General features: G+C 40.9%; 1 protein-coding gene across 1 annotated transcript in view; it reads left to right on the top strand.

The window, feature by feature from the left end:
• LOC138761556 (zinc finger protein 850-like) overlaps positions 1 to 26598 on the top strand; it is a 56819-nt gene that overhangs the window by 17217 nt on the left and 13004 nt on the right. Inside the window, exon 3 of the mRNA XM_069933873.1 lies at positions 14989 to 16318. Within this exon, the coding sequence (XP_069789974.1) occupies positions 15311 to 16318 (1008 nt within the window). The 5' untranslated portion in view covers positions 14989 to 15310. The remainder of the gene's footprint in view (positions 1 to 14988; positions 16319 to 26598) is intronic.

Below are 26598 nucleotides of genomic sequence, written 5' to 3'. Positions count from 1 at the left end.
CAAAGGATCTAAACAACAATTAAAATCTCCCCCTACTTAAAATATTTTCATGTGCTTGATTCAGTCCCAAAAATGTTTGAGCTACAAATTCTTTATCGTCCACATTAGGAGCCTCAGCATTCATCAAAGTCCAAAATTCAGAAAAAAATTCACAATTAACAACCAATACTCTTCCAGCATTATTGGAAAATGATTCTGAAGTGAAAGGCAATTTTTTGTGCACTAAAATAGCCACACCTCTCACCTTACGATTCTTCTTTCTTTGGCTTGGCTTCGCGGACGAAGATTTACGGAGGGGTAATGTCCACGTCAGCTGCAGGCTCGTTTGTGGCTGACAAGTCCGATGCGGGACAGGCAGACACGGTTGCAGCGGTTGGGTATTGGGTTTTTCCTCCTTTGTCTTTTGTCAGTGAGGTGGGCTCTGCGGTCTTCTTCAAAGGAGGTTGCTGCACGCCGAACTGTGAGGCGCCAAGATGCATGGTTTGAGGTGATATCAGCCCACTGGCGGTGGTCAATGTGGCAGGCACCAAGAAATTTCTTTAGACAGTCCTTGTACCTCTTCTTTGGTGCACCTCTGTCACGGTGGCCAGTGGAGAGCTCGCCATATAACACGATCTTGGGAAGGCGATGGTCCTCCATTCTGGATACGTGACCTACCCAGCGCAGTTGGATCTTCAGCAGCGTGGATTCGATGCTGTTGGCCTCTGCCATCTCGAGTACTTCGATGTTAGGGATGAAGTCGATCCAATGAATGTTGAGGATGGAGTGGAGACAACGCTGGTGGAAGCGTTCTAGGACCCGTAGGTGATGCCGGTAGAGGACCCATGATTCGGAGCCAAACAGCAGTGTGGGTATGACAACGGCTCTGTATACGCTAATCTTTGTGAGGTTTTTCAGTTGGTTGTTTTTCCAGACTCTTTTGTGTAGTCTTCCAAAGGCGCTATTTGCCTTGGCGAGTCTGTTGTCTATCTCATCGTCGATACTTGCATCCGATGAAATGGTGCAGCCGAGATAGGTGAACTGGTTGACCGTTTTGAGTTTTGTGTGCCCGATGGAGATGTGGGGGGGTGCTGGTAGTCATGGTGGGGAGCTGGCTGGTGGAGGACCTCAGTTTTCTTCAGGCTGACTTCCAGGCCAAACATTTTGGCAGTTTCCGAAAAACAGGACGTCAAGCGCTGAAGAGCTGGCTCTGAATGGGCAACTAAAGCGGCATCGTCTGCAAAGAGTAGTTCACGGACAAGTTGCTCTTGTGTCTTGGTGTGAGCTTGCAGGTGCCTCAGATTGAAGAGACTGCCATCCGTGCGGTACCGGATATAAACAGCGTCTTCATTGTTGAGGTCTTTCATGGCTTGTTTCAGCATCATGCTGAAGAAGATTGGAAAGAGGGTTGGTGCGAGAACGCAGCCTTGCTTCGCGCCATTGTTAATGGAGAAGGGTTCAGAGAGCTCATTGCTGTATCTGACCTGACTTTGTTGGTTTTCGTGCAGTTGGATAACCATGAAATGACCAACCCACTCACTTTTCAATTTCAAATGTTATTTCTCCATCAAATGAGTTTCCTGTAAAAAAGCAATATCGACTTTCATCTTCTTAATATACGCTAAAACCCTTTTCTGTTTAACTGGGTTATTAGGCCCTTTAACATTAAAAGTAGCAAAATTTAAACAAGTCATATTGTATATCTTGAAAAATAACTCCTCGCACAGCAGTCAGAGTCAAAAAAGGTCTCCTTTTTTATAAAAGAAAACCCCCTCAAAAAAATTTTTTAAACCTTTAATATATATATAACCGCCCCCCCCAACTAACCTAACTATAAAAATATAACACAAAAAAACAAGTATTAACTAAAACCCTCCCCCCCAAAAAAAAAGTACACCAGGTAATTCCCCTCAAATAACTGGGTGCAGCTTACCGCATGTGGCAGATGACTTGACAAGCAGCATAGTCATCCACCAAACCAAACCAAACCATCCACCCAACCAAACCTTTCTAATCAATTACAAATAAAATCTTCACATTTAACCCATAGCTTCCAGTCTGTGATCATCATCTTCTATTTCCAGCACTTTATTCCTATTCTTCTTTCCAGACAGTTTCACCGGTGGTTTCAACAACTCTTGACTTACTTTATTATCTGACAAAGAATTAGCAAAGGTAATGCCTCAAAATCACTTAAAAAAAATAAGTCTGATTACCATAAAAGACTCTCAGTATCGTGGGATACCGAAAAACAAACATATCCCTTTCTCCATAATACAGACTTAGCTGAATTAAATTCTTTCCGCCTTCTAATTATGTCGACTCAAATCAGCATTTAAAAAAAAACCTTATTTCCCTGAACCATCAAAGGGCCCCGATTTTGTCTTGCTTTTTCAACTGCTAACTGTGTCTTGGTATCGCAGACATCGGATAAGAATCGCCCTCGGAGGCTGACCTGGAAAAGGCTTTTTCCTTAACGCTCGGTCCACTCTATCTAATTCTAATCCATCTGGAAAAACTTCTACCCCCAATGTCTCTGGAATCCATTGCTGAAAGATTTCACGGTCTCCATCTCTTCCACATCATCAGGAAGACCCATTATCTTAATATTATTACGTCGACCCTGATTTTCCAGCGAGTCAATCTTCTTCATCAGATTTCTCTTCTGACTATCCCAACCCGTAAACGAAACTTCAATATGATCCATCCTAGTAGTGGCCGGTAGGGGAACTCCAGCCCTCTCCAGAAAAATTTTAAAAAGATAGAGAAAAAGCAAAGGCACAAACTTAAAAACCAAAACAAAGTGAAAGTAAAAGTGTGAAGAAAATGGCAGTGAAGAAAGAAAAGCCAAAAACAACGGGAAGAAAAGACGTCGGAAGAAGAAGGTGAAGGCCTTACCTGTCCCAAGAGGCCCGCCGCGGAGAGAGAGGCCCGCTCCCACAGGTCAGTGGAGGTCCCGGGCTCGGGACTACAAAAATGGCTCACAGAGCCGAGTAAAAGTGCGCAACCGCGCATAAAAAAAAACACACTGACGGGAGGGGGGAACAGCTGCGGAGTCGATCTCCACAGATGAGAGAGACACCTGCAGCACAGCAGCAGGTGCAGAACACAGACAATAACGACAACAAGAAAGAAGAGGGTAAAAAGAAAACAAGGAAACAGCAGATGGTCAACCCAGAGGAAGAAGAAGAAGAAGAACAGAAAGAAGTGGAAGAAGAAGAGAAAAGCAAGACAATGGATGTATCTTTTTTTAAAGAATATATGGAATCAGTGAAAGAATGGCAATTACAAGAATTTGATGAGATAAAAAGAAGAATTAAGAATGCAGAAGAAAGAATGAATAAAATCGAAGTGGCCATATTAGAATTGGCAAAAAGAGTGGAAAATATGGAAAAACGAGAAACATTTGTAGATATGGAAGTAAAAGACTTAAAAGAGAAATTAGAAGAATCTAATAAAAAAGCTAAAGAGGCACAGGAGCTGTTAGCTCAGAAAGATATAATAGAAAACTACAATAGAAGAAATAATATAAAGATAGTGGGCCTTAAGGAAGATGAAGAAGACAAGAATATGAGCGAATTTATAAAAGATTGGATCCCCAGGGTCCTGGGAAGACCAGAATTACAGGAAGAAATGGAAATAGAGAGGGCACATAGAACTTTAGCCCCGAAACCACAACCGCAGCAAAAACCAAGATCTATTTTAGTAAAATTCTTAAGATATACAACGAGAAAATATATTGGAGCAAGCAATGAAGAAAGTAAGAGAGGACAAAAAGCCACTGGAATATAAAGGTAAAAAAATTTTTTTCTATCCAGACATAAGTTTTGAACTCCTGAAGAAGAGGAAGGAGTTCAATACAGCGAAAATGATCTTATGGTAAAAAGGATATAAATGTATGTTAAGGTACCCAGCGGTACTTAAAATAATTATTCCAGGGCAACAAAGACTATTCTCGGATCCAGAGGAAGCAAGGAAATTTGCAGAACGACTACAAAACAAGCAGAGAGATGAAGACATGTAATAAGAGTAAAAATGACCACGATCTATATGTATGTGTAAGGTGTGTGTATATATAGTATGCATACATGAATGTATCCATATTTAGAGGAAAATATTTAGAATATAGACAAGAATTAATAAGGGAGGGAAATGGAATAGAGGGAATAAGGAGGGAATTAAAAGAGTGACCTTTGTTACATATGAAAATTGAAATCTTTTCTGGAGGGTGCTGGGTGGGGAGGAGTTACGGTCACTGCAAAATCAGCTGACGTTTGCGAGTGAATTCACAAATCCAAATGGAGAGGGGAGATGTGGTTGTCCGACAAGGGATAAAGGACAACTCAGGAGGGGGAGGGGAGAATGGGGTTAAAGAAGTTTTAAATAGGAGAATAGGGAAAATGTTTGATGTTTTAGAAATGTTGTCTTATAAAGTGTTCAAAACAAGAAAGCAGAAATGGATAAGAAGGAAAGGTAATGATGGAGAAACGGAAAGGGAAGATAAACAAAGTATAAAATGGCTACGCTGAACTATATGACTTTAAATATTAACGGAATACATAGCCAAATTAAAAGGAAGAAACTGCTAAATTTACTGAAAAAAGAAAACATTGATATAGCATTTGTGCAAGAAACACATTTAACTGAATTGGAGCACAAGAAATTAAAGAGAGATTGGGTAGGACACGTAACAGCAGCGTCATATAATTCAAAAGCAAGAGGAGTAGCTATATTAATTAGTAAAAATGTGCCAATTAAAATAGAAGAGGAAATAATAGATCCAGCAGGGAGATATGTAATGATAAAATGTCAGATATATTCGGAGTTTTGGAATCTACTCAATGTATATTCACTTAACGAAGAAGATCAAACGTTTATGCAAGATTTTTTTTTGAAGATAGCAGATATGCAAGGGAACATATTAATAGGAGGGGATTTCAACCTGAATTTGGATTCAAATATGGACAAAACTGGGAAAAAAATTAACAGAAAGAACAAAGTAACCAAATTTATAATTAAATCGATGGAAGAAATGCAACTTTTGGATATATGGAGGAAACAACACCCAAAGGAAAAGGAATATTCATATTACTCGGCTAGACATAAAACATACTCAAGAATAGACCTATTTTTGTTATCAGCTCGTATGCAAGATAGAGTAAGAAAAACAGAATATAAAGCTAGAATATTATCGGACCATTCACCCTTAATATTGACAATAAAGTTAGAGGACATCCCTCCAACAATGTATAGATGGAGATTAAACTCCATGTTACTCAAAAGGCAAGATTTTAGAGAATTCATTGAAAGACAAATTAAAATGTATTTTGAAATAAACACGGAGTCAGTGAAAGATAAGTTTATACTATGGGATGCAATGAAAGCATTCATTAGAGGGCAAATAATAAGTTATTTAACCAAGATGAAGAAGGACTATAATCAGGAAACAGAGCAGTTGGAAAGGGAAATAGTAAATATAGAAAAAGAATTAGCAATGAAGGAAGATACAACTAAAAGAAGAGAATTGGCAGATAAAAAAATAAAATATGAAACACTACAAACATATAAAGTGGAGAAGAATATAATGAAGACAAAACAGAAATATTATGAACTAGGGGAAAAAACGCACAAAATTCTAGCATGGCAGCTTAAGACAGAACAAGCTAAGAAAATGGTATTGGCATCAAGGAAAAAAGACAAACATATCACATATAATCCAAAGGAGATCAAGGAAAACTTTAGAGAATTCTATGAACAATTATACCAAACTGAAAACGAAGGGAAAGAAGGGAAAATAGATGAATTTCTAACTAAAATTGAACTACCAAAACTACAAATAGAGGAACAAAATAAATTAACAGAACCATTTGGAATAGTAGAAATACAAGAGATAATAAAAAAATTACCAAATAATAAAACACCAGGAGAGGATGGATTCCCAATAGAATTCTATAAAACATTTAAAGATTTATTAATTCCTCCCCTCCTGGAAGTAATCAACTAGATTGATAAAACACAAAGCTTACCAGATTCATGTAAAACAGCAATAATTACAGTAATACTAAAGCAAGGGCAAGATCCACTCGCGCCAGCGTCATATAGACCAATATCTATACTTAACACAGATTATAAGATAATAGCTAAACTATTAGCAAACAGATTAGCAGAGTATGTACTGAAAATGGTAAATCTAGACCAAACTGGATTTATTAAAAAAAGACGCACAACAGACAATATTTGTAAATTTATTAACTTAATTCATACAGTAGAAGGGAGTAAAGCGCCAACAGTAGCAGTTGCTTTAGACGCAGAGAAGGCCTTTGACAGAGTAGAATGGAATTATTTATTCAAAGTATTGCAAAAATTCAGTTTACCAGAGAAGTATATTAATTGTATTAAAGCATTATATAAGGGACCATTGGCGAAAGTGACAGTAAATGGATATATATCAAAGCAATTTAACTTAAGCAGGTCAACACGGCAGGGATGCCCACTATCACCTTTATTGTTCGCGTTAGCTATAGAACCACTAGCAGAATTGATAAGAACAGGAAATAATATAAAAGGGATAAAAATAAAAGACAAGGAATATAAAATCAGTTTATTTGCAGATGATGTTATAGTATACTTAACAGAACCAGAACTATCAATAAAAGAATTATATAAGAAATTGAAGGAATATGGAGAAGTGTCAGGTTACAAGATTAACGTAAATAAAAGTGAAGCAATGCCTATGAATAATGCGGATTTCTCAAAATTTAAGAAGGAATCACCATTCAGATGGCAAATGCAAGCAATAAGATACCTAGGTATACAAATAAATAAAAATCTCGGCCAACTATATAAACTCAATTATTATCCACTAATGAAAAAAATTACAGGACGATTTAGAGCATTGGAAAGATTTACCTCTAATAGGAAGGATAGTGTATTAAAATGAACATTTTCCCAAGGATATTATACCTATTTCAGGCATTGCCAATACACTTGACAGAGAAATTCTTCAAGGAGTTCAAGAAAATAATAAGGACATTTTTATGGAAAGGGGGGAAACCGAGGATAGCACTAGATAAATTAACAGAATGGTATAAACAAGGAGGCTTACAACTGCCAAACTTTAAAAATTATTATAGAGCCGCACAATTAAGATACCTATCAGATTTTTATCAAACAAGGGAAAAGCCAGATTGGACTAGATTAGAATTAGATAAAATAGGGGAAAATATACCTGAACACATATTATATAAATGGGATGAAAAATTGGTACAACATAGAAGTTCTCCAGTATTACATCATCTACTCAATATTTGGAAGAAGGTTCATGTAGAAAGAAATAAAACAAATTATCAATTACCAAAACTAATATTGACGCAAAATAAGTTACTCCCTTTTATAATAGATAACCTTTCCTTTAGAGAATGGGAGAAAAAAGGGATCAAAAGAATAGAAAATTGTTTTTCAGGAAATAGATTATTATCCTTTGTACAAATGAAAGATAAATACAATTTAACTCAAGATACAGTGCTGGCATATTACCAATTGAGATCCTACTTGAAGGACAAATTAGGAAGCAGTCTGAGTTTACCAGAGGGAAGTAACTTTGAATATGTGATTACAGATACAATGATAATCAAAAGATTTATAACAAATATGTATATTAAACTGCAAGAGAAGGAGAATGAGGAAACAAATGGTAAAACTAAACAAAAATGGGAACAAGATTTAAATATAAAGATAAAAAAGGAAACATGGGAGAAGTTATGTTCTGGAACAACGAGAAATACAATAAATACGAGGTTACGTATGATACTATATAACTGGATACACAGGCTATACATTACACCTCAAAAGTTAAATAAATGGGACCCAACAGTATCTGATAGATGTTTTCGATGTAAAAAAGAAATGGGAACAACAATTCATGCAATCTGGACATGTGAGAAAGTAGAAAAATTTTGAGAAGATCTAAACCAAATATTAAATAAAATTACAGAAAACAATATACCAAAGAATCCAGAGATCTTCCTCCTAAGTAACATAAAAAACAAAGAATTTGGAATTGATTTGGATGATGCACAAAAAAGATTTGTTAAGATAGCTCTAGCCGTAGCAAAAAAATGTATTATGTCAACCTGGAAATCGGAAGATAATTTGAAAATACAACAATGGTATATAGAAGTGAATAAATGTATTCCATTAGAAAAAATAACATATAGTTTAAGAAATAATATTGAAATATTTGAACAAATATGGGAGCCTTACATGAAACACAATAGCGAAAACCTACCGGGGACATTCACTACCTAAATTAACGAAAGGAGAAGGAAATGAAAAGAATTGACTCAGTGGAATTTCTTGTTTATTTTTATTGAATGACAACATTGTTTGACTGGTTTAATGTATCCTAGATTTTGTACTTTAAATGGACGGGAGGGGGGAGGTAGGGCAGGTGGGATGGGAGGAGGGAGGGGGCGGAAGAAAATGGCACTGTATATATTTGAAAAGGAAAAAGTATGTATCACGTTTAATGGGATTTATGGTGTGAAAAATAAAAAAAATTGAAAAAAAAATATGTTTCAGAGAAACTTGAGTTGCTTGGGGCCTACCTTCCATAATACTGGCTGCAGCCATTAGAATTGCTTGTTCTTCATCTTCTAAAAATGCAGAACTTTCTTCTTCTTCCTCTTCACCTGCAACGGGCCATCTGGCTATGGGTCTGGACTCCTGTCCAGGTCAAGCCAACTTCGTAAGTGCGACGTGGGCTGAGCCCAGTGCCCAGAGCCAGTCAAGTAGTCTCTGCATGCGTGGATTTTTGCACATGTCTGTTGCGCACGAGCGAGCGTCCTCCAATGTGTCACTGCGCGTAGTTGAACCGCCGGTCACGCAAAGCTGTTCATGTTTACTTCTGAACGCTGCCCGCGCACCCCTTCATCCGGGTCCAAAACGGGAGAACGCAAGGAGGGCACCATTGTCACATTCACCTTGCCTAACAAAATCCTCTGAGGTTTGGGTACAGCACCAGTTGATTTCAGAGGCTCCTTCTGGAAGGTAGGCCAAAGTTCTTCTGCACTTTCTGCTCATTATTTAAATAGCTTCCTCGCTGGTTTACCTTTTTTATTTATTTCCACTTTTTAAACAACTTCTAAAAACTTAAAAAAAAACTTTTTTCAAGCTTGGTAATTTGGGCATTAATTAGTTCAGTTGGGGAGAGGTGTCATTGCATGTCTTCTTTCTAGCTATCTTGCCACAACCCCCCCCCAAATATTTAATCTTATTTGACCATCGAAATTGTGTCATCTGCTTACAGTCTAAGTATTCCTCATCTGCTACCGGCAATATTTCACTCTTTTCCTAATTAACTTTATAACCTGAAATTTCTCCATACTGCTGCAATTGCTTTTGTAAATAACCCAACAAATCCTTCAGATGTGTTAAATATATTAAAACATTATCCGCAAATAAATTAATTTTATATTCATCTGAACCTGCTTTAATACCTGCTTTAATATTAACATTTTGTCTAATTGATTGAGCCAATGGTTCTATTACCAATGCAAATAAGGCTGGTGATAAAGGGCATCCTTGGCTAGTCGATCTAGCTAACATAAATGAAGATGATATTTGTCCATTTGTCACCACCTTGGCTGATTAATTCTTATATAAAGCCTTAACCCAATCAATAAAGAGTGGTCCCAGCTTAAAATTTCTTTAAAACTTTAAATTAAAAACTCCATTCCACTCTTATCGAAGGCTTTTTCAGCATCTAAAGCTACTATCATAGGTTGATTGAGTTGCTTTCTAGAAACATTAATCAAAGAAATCAATTTTAAAATATTCTATCTTTTTTCAGAATGACAGTAATTAATGCCTTAGAAAAAAATTCCGGGAAAAAACCAGTATCAATAGCTTGTTTCAAAACATCCATAAATACAGGTAGCAATAAATAGTAAAATTCTTTATAAAATTCTGAAGTAAATCCATCTTCACCTGGTGATTTCCCACTTGATATAGCCTGTAAAGCTTCTTTAATTTCCAAATGAGTAAAAAAATTATCCAACTTCCAATGACAGTAAATCCAAATCTGACAAAAATGACTCAATTCGGTCATTATCCTGCACTACCCCAGAAGTATACAAATCCTCATAAAACAAACAAAATTCTTCTTTAATCTCCTGGGGTTTTTAGGTAATAAACCAAACATTTTCTAACTTCATTTATTGTCCTGGAAACTTGTTCCGTCTTCAACTGCCATGCTAAAACTTCATGGGCATGTTCCACTTGTAATGTTGATTAGACCTTTGTAATAACTTTTCAAATTTATATGTTTGTAAAGTATTGTAACGTGACTTTAATTTAGTCAAATAGTCTTTTCTATCTTCCGTCGAATTTCATTGTAAATCCTTTTCTAAAACATCAATTTCCTTCTCCAAATTTTGGCTTTCTGCCAAATATTGTTTAATTTTAGTTTAGTTCAATAACTAATAATCTGGCCTCTCAAATACACTTTTAAAGCATCCCATAAAATAAATTTACTTTGTAGTGAATCTTTTTTTATCTGTAATAAAAAGTTTAATATGGTCTATTATATTCAATAAATTCAAATGGCTTTAATAACCATATTAAATCTCCACCGATACGTAGTTTCTACATTTTCAGAACTTTTACAAGAAATTAATAATAAAGAATGATCAGACAAAATCCTACTCTTATATTCAGCTTGTGTAATTCTACCTTGTAATTGTGCTGATACTAAAAATAAATCTATTTTAGAAAAAGATTCATGTCTGGATGAAAAGAGAAATCCTTCTCTGTCGGATTTAATCTCCTCCAGATCTCAACCAAATTCAAGTCCTTCATAATTGTTGATAATTGCTTTGCCATCTTTGTTCTCTTCAAAGTTTTTGGAGATTTATCCAATAACGGATCCAAACAACAATCCAAACCACCCACCAAAACATTCTCATTTCCTTGATTCAGATTTAGAAACATATCCATTACAAACCCTTCATCATCCACATTGGATTCATCAATGTCCACACTTCAGCAAAAAGTGTGCAATTTACAACCAGTACTTTACCTGCTGTTGCAAAAACTGAATCCAATGTCAAAGGTAACTTTATGTATTAGAATAGCCACACTTCTTAAAAGAAGATGCTATTACGTGCCCTATCCAGTCTCTTTTCAATTTCTGATGTTTCTTGTAAAAAAAGCAATATCAGTCTTCATCTTCTTAATGTAAGCTAGTACTCTTTTCCTTTTAATCGGATTATTTAGTCCATTAACATTAAAAGTTAAAAAATTTAAATTAGCCATATCTCTAAATCTCCCCTGGAAGGGCACCTCACATGGCTTTACAATAAAAAAAGCTCCTTAAAAAATTAAAGAAGAATTACCCCCCAAAAAAGATTTAAAAAAAGAAGAAAAAGCACACACGATACAAGGAAAAAACCCAAAAAGAAATACCCCCCTCAAAATAAAAAAAAATACAACAGATAGTGTAGTACCCCCCCTCAGTTATACGGGTGTGACCAATGTCACCAGTGGCAGATTACTCCGGAAGTGGCAGAGTTGTCCACCTACCCCCCCCACAGACCAAACACTACTAAAAAGAACATATTTTTCATGTTTGACCTGCTGCTTCTGATAAACAATTGACTTGATCATCATCATCATCGATATCAATCAACTGCAAAGTCTCCAATTCTTTCTTCCCATTCTTCGCCTCCGAAAGCTTCACAAGCAGCTGGTTCATCAAATCCTGATTTGACCTGTTGTTTGGCAGGGAATTAGCAAAAGTTAAAGCATCATAATCATTTTCAACAAACTGAGCTTGGAAATTCCCATTAAACACCTTCAATACTGCTGGATACTGAAAAGCAAATTTATATCCCTTTTTCCACAATATCACTTTAGGTGGATTAAATTCTTTACGTCATTTGATTATATCTTGACAAATCAGCATTTAAAAAAAACACCCTACTACCCTTAACCATTAAAGGGCCCTGATTTTTTCGGGCATTTTGTACAGCAAGACACAAAATCATCTCACGGTCCCGATAGCGCGAACATCAGATAAGAACTGACCATGGAGGTTGACCTAGAAAAGGTTTTCTCCTTATTGCTCTAAGTTCTCTATCTAATTCCAAACCCATCTGAGAAAGCCTCAATCCCGAACACCTCAGGGATCCACCTCCGAAAAAATGTTACTGGTTCTAATCCTTCCATATCTTCTAGAAGCCCCATGATCTTGATATTGTTACCTCGACTCTGATTCTCCAATGAATTTATCTCCTTCAACAACTCCCTCTTTTGAATTTCCCAACCAGTAAAAGAATCCTGAATGTAATCCACTCTTTCTTTATACTGTTCCACCTGATCTTTACAGTCAAAAAAAGCTTCTTCAATCTTCTTAAATTTATCTTGCACATTATCAACAACCTTCAAACATTTATTAACATCAATATTTACTGTTGAAACATCCGTTTTCACCATTGAAATTTCACCACATATATCATTCATTATCCCTTTCATTTTGGTAAATTTCTCATCAACAGCAGCAAAATCTTGATTTACTTGCACAGCCAAATTTCCCATCTGTTTAGCAATGTCCATTAAAATTGGATTTGTAACTTCAGCTCCAACAGCTACAGATTGTAAACCTTGAGGCCTACCTTCCATTAAGTCTAGCTGCCACCATATGTAATTCTTCCTCCTCTTCTAGTAGGCAGGAATTTCTTCCTCCTCTTCACTTGCCATTACTTGAGTCTGGGCCACTTGACTGCGGATCTGGACCACCCCCCTCCCCTGCCAGGCTGACCTTGTCAGCGCGGCAGAGGCTGAGTCCCCCCGCAGCCCCGGGCCCAATCCAGCAATGCACACATGCACGAGTCCCCGCGCATACTCAGCCCCTCCGCAGTGCACATGCAAGCATCACCAGAGGCCTGGCCGCATATGTGCACCCGCTACAGCGCACATCGCTGCACCCCTCTGGCATGCCAACCACACGTTGATCTCCACGCACACGCAGTTCCGCCTGGTCAACTGGTAAACCGGGAATGCTAGGAACATCGGTGCCATCTTGCGGATTGGGACCCAAGTTAAGCACCAGTGTTATGTTTAACCTGCCGATAAAAATCCTCTGAGGCTTGGACATCACTTCACTCTACTCCTGAAGGTCCTTCTGGAAGTTAGGCCGAAGTTCTTCAGCACTTTCAGCTCATTTAAATGTTGTTTTCTTCACTAATTGTCCTTTTATTTTCTTCATTGCTGCTGTAGTCAGTGTTTAATCAACTTCTTATCACTTTAAAAAATTTTGTCAAACACATAAATTGGGGAGAGGTGTTTTCTCACGTTTTCTTCCTACGCTATCTTGCCATGCCCCCAAGCTCACCTCTTCTTCTCCCTCCCCTTCTTAGCCACAGGACCAGACTCCGTGCCAGAGACCTGATCGCCGTGGCTTGTACCAGTAGGTCCCTTCCAAAGTATCCAAAATGGTCTTTTTATTATTGAGTAGAACGGCCACAGGGGTGCCCTGCACTGCCTGCCTGGTCCTTTTCCCTATCCTGACTGTCACCTATGTACCTTCCTCCTGCCTCCTAGGTGTAATAGTCTCCCTATAATTCCTGTCTATTATACCCCCTGCCTCTCCAATGATCTGGATTCATCCACCTCCAGCTCCAATTCTCTAACTCAGTTTGACAGGAGCTGCAGCTGGATGCACCTTTCGCAGATGAAGTTGTCAAGGATACTGCTGGCTTCCCTGGCAATCCACATTCTGCAAGAGGAGCATTCCCTTGCCTGGATTGCCATTTTCCAATGTTTATATCTTGAGGAAGAAAATATTTGATATCTAAAACCTGCCCTTACCTGTGCCTACCTGCTGAATCAGTTTTGTTCCTTGAATAGCATGGCCTTTCTTACTTCAACTCCTATTATCCCTTGCCTCTCACCGAAGCCTGTTGAACCAAAGCCTTACCACTCTGATTCAGGCCACTCCAACGATGACCGCTCCACTACACAGTCCCTCACTTTTATAGGGATACTCAACTTCTTCCTCCATCAACTTCTTATTGCTGCTTTGCCCCTTTTTAAATTCTAACTGCTGCCGTTCCTTAGGTCACCAGACCTCCCTCCAATCAGCTTCTTCCTCCAATGAAGACAATGAAATGCTAGCATTTATTTCGAGAGGGATGGAATATTATCCCTCAATAGAATATAATCCTGCCCTAATATTCTGTATAATATCTATATATGAGGCAACGTGGTTAACATTGTGGTTACAGCTATTACAGCGCTAGCAATCGGGAATGGGGTTCGAATCCCGCACTGTCTGTAAGGAGTTTGTACTTTCTCCCCATGTCTGCGTGGGTTTTGCCCGGGTGCTCCAGTTTCCTCCCACCATTCAAAACGTACTGTGGGTTGTTGGTTAATTGGGTGTATTTGGGCTCAGACCGTGCATTACGTCTAAATAAAAGCAGGGATGTAATGAGGGTTTATGAAGCATTGGTGAGAGCACAGATTTGGGCTCCTTATCAAAGGAAGGGTGTGTTGCATTGGAGAGGGGCGCAGAGGAGGTTTACAAGGATCTCTGGAGTGACGGATTTTCATATAAGGAGAATTTGAAGGCTCTGGGATTGTACTCATCGGGGTTTGGATGATTGAGGGTAGTGGTCTCATTGAAACCCATTGAATACTGAAAGGCCTGGATATAGTGGACGTGGAGAGGACGTTTCCTGTGGTGGGGGAGTCTGTAACCAGAGGACACAATCTCGGAATGCAAAATGTCCCTTTAGAACAGAGGAGGAATTTCTTTACGCAGACGGTGATGAATTTGTGGAATTCGTTGCCATGAGCGGGTGTGGAGAGCGATCATTGGGAATATTTAAGGTGGCAGTAGGAAGGGAATCAAGGATTGGGGAGAGAAGGCAGGAGAGTGGGGTTGAAAAAGATAGTGGAGTGAGTTCGATGCGTCAAATGGCCTAACCTGCTTATAATCTTTTTGTATTACAGGCAGCAACAGACATCACATCTGTGAACTTTGCAGCATTGGGAGAGGTTTCATCACCTGGATCTTAAATTGGTCCCTGGGTGTCAGAGGTAACCTCAGCTCCTAGTGCCCAGCCATCACTCTCCCCACCTGCATTTCCAAGGCCATGAAGTGCTGATCAATGGAAGTTTCTCTGACCACAATGGACTGCGCTCAGCAAAGGGCTGGGCATCCACCATTCTGAGCACCACGCGTGCATCTTCCAGGGGAGTTGGCAATGCCGTTGGCCTGCCCCAAGTACGAGAAGGCTTTATCAACAGGTCCAGCCTTGAGATACACTGGCAGATGCACAAGGGGGAGATGCCCTTCTCCTGCTTTGAATGTGATGAGATGTTCAGTGAGTCTCGCAACTTGAGGAAGCACCAGCAGGTCTACACTGGGGAGAGGCCATACACCTGCCCTGAATGTGGGAAGGGCTTCACCCAGACCTCCCACCTGCTGAGACACCAGCAGGTCCACTCCGGGGAGAGACCATTCACCTGCCCCGAGTGCAGAAAGGGCTTCACCCAGTCCTCCGACCTGCTGAGACACCAGCGGTTCCACACCAGGGAAAGACCATTCTCCTGCCCCGAGTGTCGAAAGGGTTTTGCCCAGTTGTCCAGCCTGAGGGCCCACCGACAGTGTCACACCGGGGAGAGGCCATTCACCTGTACCGAGTGTGGGAAGGGCTTCACCCAGCCTTCCCACCTGCTGAGCCATCAGCAGGTCCACACCAGGGAGTGGCTGTTCATCTGCCCTGAGTGCGGAAAGGGGTTCGCCCGTTCCTCCAACCTACTGACCCACCAGCGGCTCCACACCGGGGAGAAGCCATTCATCTGCCTTGAATGTGGAAAGGGGTTTGCCCAGTCTTCCAACCTGCTCTCCCACCAGCGGGTCCACACTGGGGAGAGGCCGTTCACATGCACTGAGTGTGGGAAGGGCTTCACCCAGGCCTCCCACCTGCTGACCCACCAGCGGGTACACTCCGGGGAGAGGCCGTTTGTCTGCCCTGAGTGTGGTAAGGGGTTCGCCCGTTCGTCTAACCTTTTGACCCACCAGCGGATCCACACTGGAGAGAGGCCATTCGTCTGCCCTGAGTGTGGGAAGGGCTTCACCCAGTTGTCCATCTTGAGGACCCACCGGCAACATCACACTGGGGAGGGACTATTCACCTGCTCTGAGTGTGGGAAGGGCTTCACCCAGTCCTCCCACCTTCTGATCCACCAGCGGGTCCACTCCGGAGAGAGGCCATTCACCTGCTCTGAATGTGGGAAGGAGTTCACCCAGTCAAACAGCCTGGTGAGACACCAGCGAGTTCACATGTAAAGTTTGTAGAGTGTGGAATATTTAAACATTATTCACTCAAACACCAGGAGGGACTGAAGTCTGTGGTTATTGGGGCAACAAATCAGAACAGATCTTAGTATTGTTGTCAATTTGCAATTTGTTTTCAGGTTCAAATTTATTGTCACATCGAAGTTTGTTTTGGAGCAGTCTAGCTAGACATCCAGCACATAGTCCAGTAAATAAATCCCAGTACAGGAGTGCAGAGTTACAGGGACAGATCAGTCAGTACAAGGTGAAAGCAGCATTATTTTACATGTGTGAGGATCATTCAAGAATCTGACAACACAGGAAAGAAACTGTCCTTGAATATGGTGGTGTGTGAGCTCTCTCTGAGGAATCTTCTTCTCCATGGGGAGTAGGGCAAAGGTCGATGAGTTTGGGGAGGGATGGATTTTTAATATGTTGGTTGCTTTTCCAAGCCAGGGGGAAGTGGAGGTGGAATGGATTCTCTCCTTCAATGTTAGTGACTCCAATTATATATTTTTAAACATTGAGAATACAGCATGGTTGAAGGTTCTCCAGCCCATGAAACCCGTGCTGTCCAATTAACCTACCAATCACAGGGGGATTGTACAGACTCCCTATGGCAGGTCTGGATTCGAACCTGGGTCCTTGGTGCTGTAATAATGTTTCATTACCATGCCACCCAATTACAGAAATTGAATTTCATCTCCTGGATCTATACAAATAAAACAGCTGTGTTTGAAAACTGTGTCTCATCCCCTTGTATCTCTGTAATACACTCAATGTAGATACAAAGACAAGGCCATTCAGTCCATCTGGGGTCGTACTGGGAGCATCCTGGTATCTCTCCTCCTGTCAGTGTTTCTGCTGCATACCATTCCACACCCACCTCACCCTGCTGGAATATTCTTCAGTTTCTTTCTCCTCTCTGTGTTCACTGAGCTTCCACTTCTAGACAGCGGTGCTGTTCACCTCAAGTTAAGAAACAGGAGCAGGAGTTGGCCATCCGGCTCATCGAGCCTGCTCTGCCAGTCAATGGCTGATCTGGCAGTGGACTCGGCTCCATTTACCTGTCCATTCCCCACAACCCTTAATTCCCCAATCTGTTAAAAAATCTGCCCGTACCATACATATCTTAAATACTTTCAACAAGCCAACCTCCACTTCAGAAGGAAGTCAGGAGAACACAATCCAGTCCTCATCAACACCTCATTCGTGGAAAGGTCAAGAACTTCAAATTCCTGGTTGTCAACATCTCTGAGGATCTGTCCTGGAGCTTCCATATGGATGCAATCATGAATGTGCGGCAGAGGCCATACTTTGTGAAATGTTTGAGGAAATTTGGTATGTCAACGAAGACTCAAAAACCTCTACAGGTCCACTGAGGAAGGCATTCTGGCTGGTTGCATCACTGTCTGGTGTAGAGATGCCAATACTCAGGACACAAAAGAGCTCCAAAGTGTTGTTAACTCGGCCTACAATATCACGGGCACCAGACTTTACTCCATTGAGAAGATCTTTGAGGACCCCCACCATCTAGGCCATGTCCTCTTCACTCTGCTCTACCATCATGAAAAAGATATAGGAGCCTAAAGACGAACACTTAGTGGCACAAGGAAAGGCTGTGGATGTTGTCCACATGGACTTTAGTAAGGCCTTTGACAAGGTCCCACACAGAAGGCAAGTTCAGAAGGTATCCTTGGAGAGATTGTAAACTGGATTCAAAGTTGGCTGAATGGGAGAAGACAGAGTAGTGCTGGATGATTGCTTTTCAGCTGGAGACCTGTGACTAGTGATGTGCCTCAAGGTTCAGTGCTGAGACCATTGTTGTTTGTTGTCTATATCACTGATCTGGATGATAATGTAAATTTTATCAGCCAGTTTGCTGATTGAATGAATATTGGAGGAATTGTGGACAGCAAGGAAGGTTTTGAAAGGTTCCAGAGGGATCTGGAACAACTGGAAAAATGGGCCAGAAAGTGGCAGATGAAATTTAATGCAGAAAAATGTGAGGTGCTGCAGTTGGAAGGACGAAACAAAGTAGGACATAGATAGTAAATGGTAGGGCACTGAGGAATGCGGAGGAGAAAAACGATCTGGGAATTTAGACACAATTCCCTGAAAGTGGTGTCACAGGTGGACAGGGTTGTGAAAAAGGCTTTTGGCAAGTATTGAGCACAGGAGTTGAGGATGTTATGGTGAGGTTGTATAGAACATTGGTGAGGTCAAATTTGGAGTTCTGGTCGCCAAACTACAGGAAGGATATCAGTAAGATTGAAAGAGTTCAGAGAAGATTTGCTACGATGTTTCTGGGTCTTCAGGAATAGAGTTACAGGAAAAGATTAAACTGGTTAGAACTTTATTCCTTGGAGTGTAGAAAAATGAGGGGAGATTTGATAGAGGTTTACAAAATTATGAGAGGTATAGACAAGAGTAAATGTGAGCAGGCTTTTTCCACATAGATTAGGATAGATACATATGAGAGGACATGGCTTTAGGGTGAAAGTGGAAAACATTAGGGGGAACTTCTTCACTCAGAGAGTGGTGGGGGTGTGGAACAAGTTCCTATCTGATGTAAATGCGGGGTCACTCTTAAGTTTTAAAAATAAGCTGGATAGATACATGGGAGAGGTCTGGAAGGATATGGAATGGGTGCAGGTCAGTGGGACTATGATGTTTTTGGCATAGACTAGAAGGGCTGAATGGCCTGCTCCTTGGTTTTTAAGGACAGCTTCTTCCCGCAGCCATCAGATTCCTGAATAATCAATGAACCAAAGACACTGCATTACTTTTCATGCACTATTTTTATTGTAAGATGGTTTATCTACATGTTTCCACTGTGATGCTGCCACAAAACAATGAATTTCAAGACTTGTTCATGGCAATGAAATCTGATTCTGTTTCTACTTAATTGGGCAGACAATTCCACAGATACACCACTCTGTGAGAAGCCAATTTCTGGTTCCACCAGATGGTGAGACACAAACGTGCTGGAGAAACTCAGCAGGTCATCAAGCATTATAGGAAGTATGGGGAACCAACGTTTTGAGCCTCAGATGGTCCTTTACTTCCTGTGAATGCTGTGTGAGTTTCTCCAGGAAGTTTGTGTGTTACACTCAACCCCGGCATCTATTTAACTCCAAACAGATGGTGTCAATATCGACCTTCAATTCTCAGGTACAACCCCTTGCGCCATCTCTCTCCCCCACCCGTCTGACTTTCTTCCTCCAGCTTCCCCCCCCCATTCCTTTCCCCTATCAGAGAGCATCATTTTCAGCCTCTGACCCCTCCTCATCGCCTCTCAGTTCTTGTATCCATTTGCTGATCTGTGCTGCTCCCCCCACCTTATTGCATGTTTGCCTGATTTTTGGCAAAATTAAGAAGCACTCAGGCCTGGAACGTAAACTGCCGATCACTTTCCATGGGTGCTACATGACCTGCTGAGTCCCTCCAGCACTTCTATGCAATGTCCTCATTATTTATATCTAAAATCTACTCCCGTGTATCTGACCCCAGTTCTGAACATAGATCATGGAAATCCTGCAGCACCATTCAGGCCCTTCAACCCACAAAGATATGCTGAACATGTCCTTACCTTAATAACTACTAGGCTGACCCATAGCCCTCTATTTTATTAACCTCCATGAACCTATCCAAAAGTCTCTTAAAGGACCCTAACGTATCCACCTCCACTACCATTGCCAGCAGCCCATTCCATGCACCCACCACTCTCTGCATTTATAGAAAAAATTAAAACTTACCCTGACATCTCCTCTGCACCCATTCTATGGCTTACACATCCTTCTGGTAGTGAGGTGACCAGAACTGAGCACAGTAATCCAAGTGGGGTCTGACCAGGGTCCTACATAGATGCAACATTACTTCTTGGCTCCTAAATTAAATTCCAGATGAATGAAGGCCAACACACTGTATCCCTTCTGAACCACAGAAAACCTGCGTGGCTGTTTTGAGCGTCCTATGGACTTGGACCCCAAGATCATTAATACTATATTCTGCCATCATATTTGATCTTCCAAAATGAACCAGTTCACAGTCTTTCAAAAACGTATTGGTTGTAGGTTAATGGGGTGTAACTTTGATAGCATGGACTCGTAGGGCCGAATTTGTCTGATACAGTGCTATATGTCTAATTTTTTTTTAAATAATGTAAAATTTACTTGAGTTGAACTCCATCTGTCATTTCTCAGCCCAGTTTTGCATCCTATCAATGTCCTGCTCTAACAGCCCTCCACACTATCCACAATACCTCCAACCATTGTGTCATCAGCAAACTTACTCACCTGTCCCTCCACTTCCTCATTAAGGTCATTTACAAAAATCACAGAGTAAAGGTCACAGAACAGATCCCTGAGGAACATCACTGGTCACCGACCTCCTCACGGAATATGACCCATCTACAACCATTCTTTGCTATCTGTGGGCAAGCCAGTTCTGGATCCACAAAGCAATGTCCCCTTTGATCCCATGCCTCCATACTTTCTCAATAAGCCTTGCTGAAATCCATCTACACTACATCTACTGCTCTTCCTCATCAATGTGTTTAGTCACATCCTCAAAAAATTCGATCAGGTTCCTAAGGCACAACCTGCCCTTGACAAAGCCATGCTGACTATTCCTAATCATATTATACTTCTCCAAATGTTCATAAATCCTGCCTCTCACAATCTTCTCCATCTACTTACCAACCACTGGAGTAAGACTCACTGGTCTATAATTTCCTGGGTGATCTCTACTCCCTTTCTTGAATAAAAGATCAACATCCACAACCCTCCAATCCTCTGGTACCTCTCCTGTCCCCATTGATGATTCAACGATCATCGGCAGAGGCTCTGCAATCTCCTTCCTCACCTCCCACAATAGCCTGGGGTACATTCCATCTGGTCCTGGCAACGTCACTTTCCAGAAGCTCCAGCACATCCCCTCTCTTAATATCTACATGCTCAAGTCTGCTGCAAGTCATCACTACAATCACCAAGATCCTTTTCCATAGTGATGTACTCATTAAGTACCTCTGCCATTTCCTCCAGTTCCATACACACGCTTCCACTGTCACACTTGATAGGTCCTATTTCACGTCTTATCCTCTTGCTCCACATACTTGTAGAATGTCTTGGGGTTTTCCTTAATCCTGCTCGGCAAGGCCTTCTCATGGCCCCTTCTGGCTCTCCTAATTTCCTTTTTTTAAGCTCCTTCTTGTTAGCCTTATAATCTTCTAGATCACTATCATTACCTTGCTCTCAGAACCTTTTGCAAGCTTTTCTTCTTGATTAGATTTATTACGGCCTTTGTTCACCACAGTTCCTTTACCATAACTTCCCTGTCTCATTGGAATGTACCTATGCAAAAGTTCACACAAATATCCCCTAAACATTCACCATATTTCTTCCATGCGTTTCCCTGAGAACATCTGTTCCAAATTTAAGCTTCCAATTTCCTGCCTGATAGCCTCAAAATTCACCTTGCTCCAATTAAATATTTTGTCTAACTTGTCTGTTCCTCTCTCTCTCTCCAATGCTATTGAAAAGGAGATAGAATTATGATCATTGTCTCCAAAATGCTCTTCCACGGAGGGATGACATCTGCCCAGGTTCATTTCTCAATCCCAGATCCAGCGCTGTCTGTAAGGAGTTTGTACATTCTCCCCGGGTCTGTGTGGCTTTCCTCCGGGTGCTCTGGTTTTCTCCCACTGTTTGAAACGTACCAGGTGTTGTAGGTTCATTTGGTGTAATTGGGTGGCTCGGACTCGTGGGGCGAAAGAGCCTGTCACCGTGCATTGTCTATATAAAAGCAGAGATGTAATGAGGCTTAATGAAGCATTGGTGAGAGCACAGATTTGGGCTCCTTATCAAAGGAAGGAAAAGGAGGGGTGCAGAGGAGGTTTACAAGGATCTCTGGAATGATGGATTTTCATATTTGAAGGCTCTGGGATTGTACTCACTGGGGTTTAGAAGAATGAGTGCAGTGGTGTCATTGAAACCTATGGAATACTGAACCCATGGATAGAGTGGACATGGAGAGGATGTTTCCTCTGGTAGGGGAATCTCCGATCAGAAGGCACAGGGGAATTACTATTAAAGGGTCAGAGCATAAGTTGGCCTGTTATGCAGATGTCATTTTGATATATTTAGGGCAACCAACATACTGTTTACCTAAACTGATGCAATCCTTTGACCAATATGGTCAGTTATCAAGATACAAGTTTAACAAAGGTAAAACCCAATTACTCTCATATAACTATAGCCCACCAAGAGAAATTGAAAGTAGATATCTTGGCATGGCAAACAGAGTCCATTAAGTATTTGGGTATCATTATGCCAAAAGTCCGCAAAATTATTAGAATTTAATGATTTGCCTATATATAAAAAAATAAGGAAGATATTATAAGATGGACCTTAATTCCTTTTTTTAAATCTCAGTTTAAGGATTGAATCCATTAAAATGACTATATTGCCCAAATGGCAAGGTAAAAAGCCTAGAGTTTCTCTCAAAACTTTGCAGTTAGCCAAGGAAAAGAGAGGATGGGGCCTAACTTTTCTTGGCAGCCCAGTTGAGAGCTGTGATATGCTAGGGTAACCCAAGATATGATGCTGAATGGAAAAATATTGTGGAGAAGATACTTTCCATCCCCAAATAGGCGCTCTTGGCTGATAACAACCTGCAAAGATAAATAAATAGTATTGATATCCCATGGGTGGAATGGACTCTTAAACTATAGAAAACTCCTACTAGAGAGAGATGTTGCAATTCTCAAATTCTCTGGTCCAGGGTCAGTCTCTGTAGTCCAAAAGGGTAGGGAACGGAAGAGGAGGGCAATAGTTATATTTGATGGTCAGTTGGACTGATAGAGGTTTTTGCAGATATGATAAAGAAAATTAGATGGTGGTTTGCTTCTCTGGTGCCAGGGTCTAGGATATAACTATGTGTGTCCAAGACATTCAGAAAGGGGAGGTTAAGGAACCAGAGGTCGTGGTACATGTTGGTACCAACGACATAGGGAGGAAGAAGGAAGGGTTCCTATAGGATAAATATAGGGAGTTAGGTAGGGAGCTGAGAAGAAGGACCATAAAGGGAGTAAACCCTGGATTATTTCCTGTACCATGTGATAGTGAGGGCAGAAATAGTATCAGGTGGAGTCTGAATATTCAAGTTCTTGGATCACTGGGTCCTTTTTGGGGGGAGGTGGGACTTGTACCGTAAGGACGGGTTACATCTGAATCACAGAGGAACCAGTTTCCTGGCATGGGCATTTTCTAGGGCTACGAGGGGGGCTTTAAACTAGTATGGTTATGGGAAGAGGTCCATGTAAGAGAGGACAGCAGAGAGAGGTATTGTAGGTGAAGGGAAAAGGCTTATTCACAAAATTTGAGGGTGGAAAAGCAGTTGATCGAGGAGGAAAGGGATAGATGCTATGATGGGGAAGGGAGGATGGTAACAAATAGTGTGGATGGCAGAGAGGGGGTTAGGCAGAAGGTAAGATGCGGGAAATCTCGGAGATGCATTTACTTCAATGCAAGGAGGGTTGTAAGGAAGGTGGATGAGCTGAAGGTGTGGATAGACACTTGGCAGTATGATGTGGCGATTAGTGAAATGTGGTTGCAGGAGGGTTGTGACTGGCAGTTAAATATTCCAGGATTTCACTGCTTTAGATGTGATTGAATTGGAGGGGTAAGGGGAGGGTGTGTGGCATTACTTGTGAAGGAAGATATTACAGTGGTATTGAGGCATGATAGATTGGAGGGTTCATCAAGGGAGGCAGATGGGTGGAAGTAAAAAAATAAAAGAGGGAGGTTACTATTATAGGGATGTATAATAGACCACCAAATGGGGAGAGGGAAATATAAGAGCAAATGTGTAGGGAAATAGCTGAGATGTGCAATAAACACAGGGTTGTGCTAGTTGGGGATTTTAATTTTCCTGACATAGATTGGGAGATGCAGTCAGTGAGAGGACTGGATGGCTTAGAGTTTGTTGAATGTGTGCAGGATAGCTTTTCGCATCAATATGCTGAGGTGCCCACTAAGAGAGGGGGCAGTGTTAGATCTACTGTTAGGGAATGAAATAAGGCAGGTGACGGGGGGGGGGGGGGGTGTTGGGGAGCAGTTCGAATCCAGTGACCGTGATACCAATAGTTTCAGCTTAATTATGGAAAGGGATAGGTCTGGTCCACAGATGAAGGTCTTTGAGTGGGGGAAAGCCAAATTTGAAGAGATGAGCAGGGAGTAATTTGGGATAATTTTTTTCTGGAAAGGACGTTGAGAAGAATTGGAGAGCATTTAAAGGTGAGATTTTGAGAGTGCAGAATCTTTATGTTCCTGTCAAAACAAAAAGCAAAGCCAAATGTTCAAGGGTTTTCTGGAGAGATTAGGAAGTTGGTTTGGGATAAGAGGGAGGCCAACGTTAAATACAAGAAGCAAAGGATTGATTAGATGTATGGACAATACATAGATTGTCGAAAGAACCTTAGAGGGAAATTAGAAAAGCAAAAAGAAGGTACAAAGGAGCTAGAGCAAATGGGGTGAAAGCAAATCCGAAGGGTATTTACAAATATGTGAATAGTAAAAGGAAAGTTAAGGATAGGTCCACTGGAAAATTGAAATGAGGAATGTGTGATGAACCATATGAGATGGGGGGAGATATTGAGTGAATTCTTCTCATTGGTATTCATGAGGGAAAGAGATATTGAATTGTGTAGGATAAGTGAGGCAAAAGGGTTAGTAATGGAAAAGATAGGGATTAGAAAAGAGATGATTTTAGAACTTCTGGGGTGTATAAAGGTAGATAAGTCTCCTCGTCCTGATGGGATTTTTCCCAGGACATGAAGCGAGGTCAGGGAGGAAATAGCGGAAGCTCTGACAGTGATTTTTCAACGGTCACTGGAGGAGGGTGTGGTGCCATGGGATTGGTGGGTTGCAAATGTGGTTCCACTGTTTAAAAAGGGCACAAGGTGTAAGCCAAGCAACTATAGGCCAGTAAGTTTGACATCAGTGGTGGGGAAACTCATGAAAGGAATTCTTAGGGATAATATGTGTAAATATCTGGAGAGGCAGGGATTGATCAGGGACACCCTACATGGGTCTGTGAGGGGAAAGTCATGTTTGATGAATCTTGTTGAATTTTTTGAAGAGATGACCAGAAAGGTTGATGAAGGTAGAGTAGTTGATGTAGTCTATTTGGATTTTAGTAAGGCCTTTGATAAGATTCCACGTGGAAGGTTAGTGAAGAAGGTTCAATCTCTAGGGATTAATATAGAAATAATCAGATGGCTTCAGTGGTGGCTGGAAGATAGGCACCTGAGAGTCATGGTGGACAACTGTCGGTCCTGATGGAGGCTGGTGACGAGCAGTGTGCCTCAGGGACCAATGTTGGGTCCTTTGCTGTTTGTCATTTATATTAATGATTTGGAATACAGGGTTATAAATTGGGTGAGTAAATATACAAAAAATACAAAAATAGGGGGAGTTGTGGAGTGAAGAGGACTACAGAAGAATTTGGACTGTTTGGAAAGGTGGGCTGAAAGGCAGCAGATGGAGTTTAATGTAGATAAATATGAGGTGCTTCATTTTGGGAAGAATAACCAAAATAGGATGTATGCAGTGAAGGGGAGGGCATTAAGGAATGCTGAGGAACAGAGGGATCTTGGAATAACAGATTCCTTAAAGGTGGATTCCCATGTAATGAAGAGGCATTTGATATGCTGGCCTTTATAAATCTTAGCATAGAATATAGGAGCTGGGAGGTGATGTTTAGACTGTTTAAGGCTTTGGTGAGGCCAAGATTGGAATATTGTGTGCAGTTCTGGTCTCCAAATTATAGAAAGGATAATAAATAAGGTAGAGTGGGTGCAGAGAAGGTTTACAAAAATGTTGCCTGGATTGCAGTATCTTGAATATGGAGAAAGATTGAGTAAACTAGAATTTTATTCATTGGAGCGTAGAAGGTTGAGAGGGGATTTGATAAAGGTATTTAAAATTATGAAGGGAATAGATAGAGTAGATGTGAATAGACTCTTTCCCCTGAGGGTAGGGGAGATTGGAACAAGGGTTAGGGGGCAAAACGTTAGGAGTAATATAAGAGGATGTTTCTTCATTCAGAGATTGGTGGCTGAGTGGAATGAACTACTGGAAGAAGTTGCAGCAGTGTCAATTCTGTCATTTAAGAGGAAGCCAGAATGGAGGACCATCGCCTTCCCAAGATCGTGTTATATGGCGAGCTCTCCACTGGCCACTGTGACAGAGGTGCACCAAAGAAAAGGTACAAGGACT

The sequence above is a fragment of the Narcine bancroftii genome, chromosome 4 (genome assembly GCF_036971445.1).
Source record: "Narcine bancroftii isolate sNarBan1 chromosome 4, sNarBan1.hap1, whole genome shotgun sequence".
NCBI classification, from domain to species: Eukaryota; Metazoa; Chordata; class Chondrichthyes; order Torpediniformes; family Narcinidae; genus Narcine; species Narcine bancroftii.
This window is presented reverse-complemented; position numbering and strand designations above follow the sequence as displayed.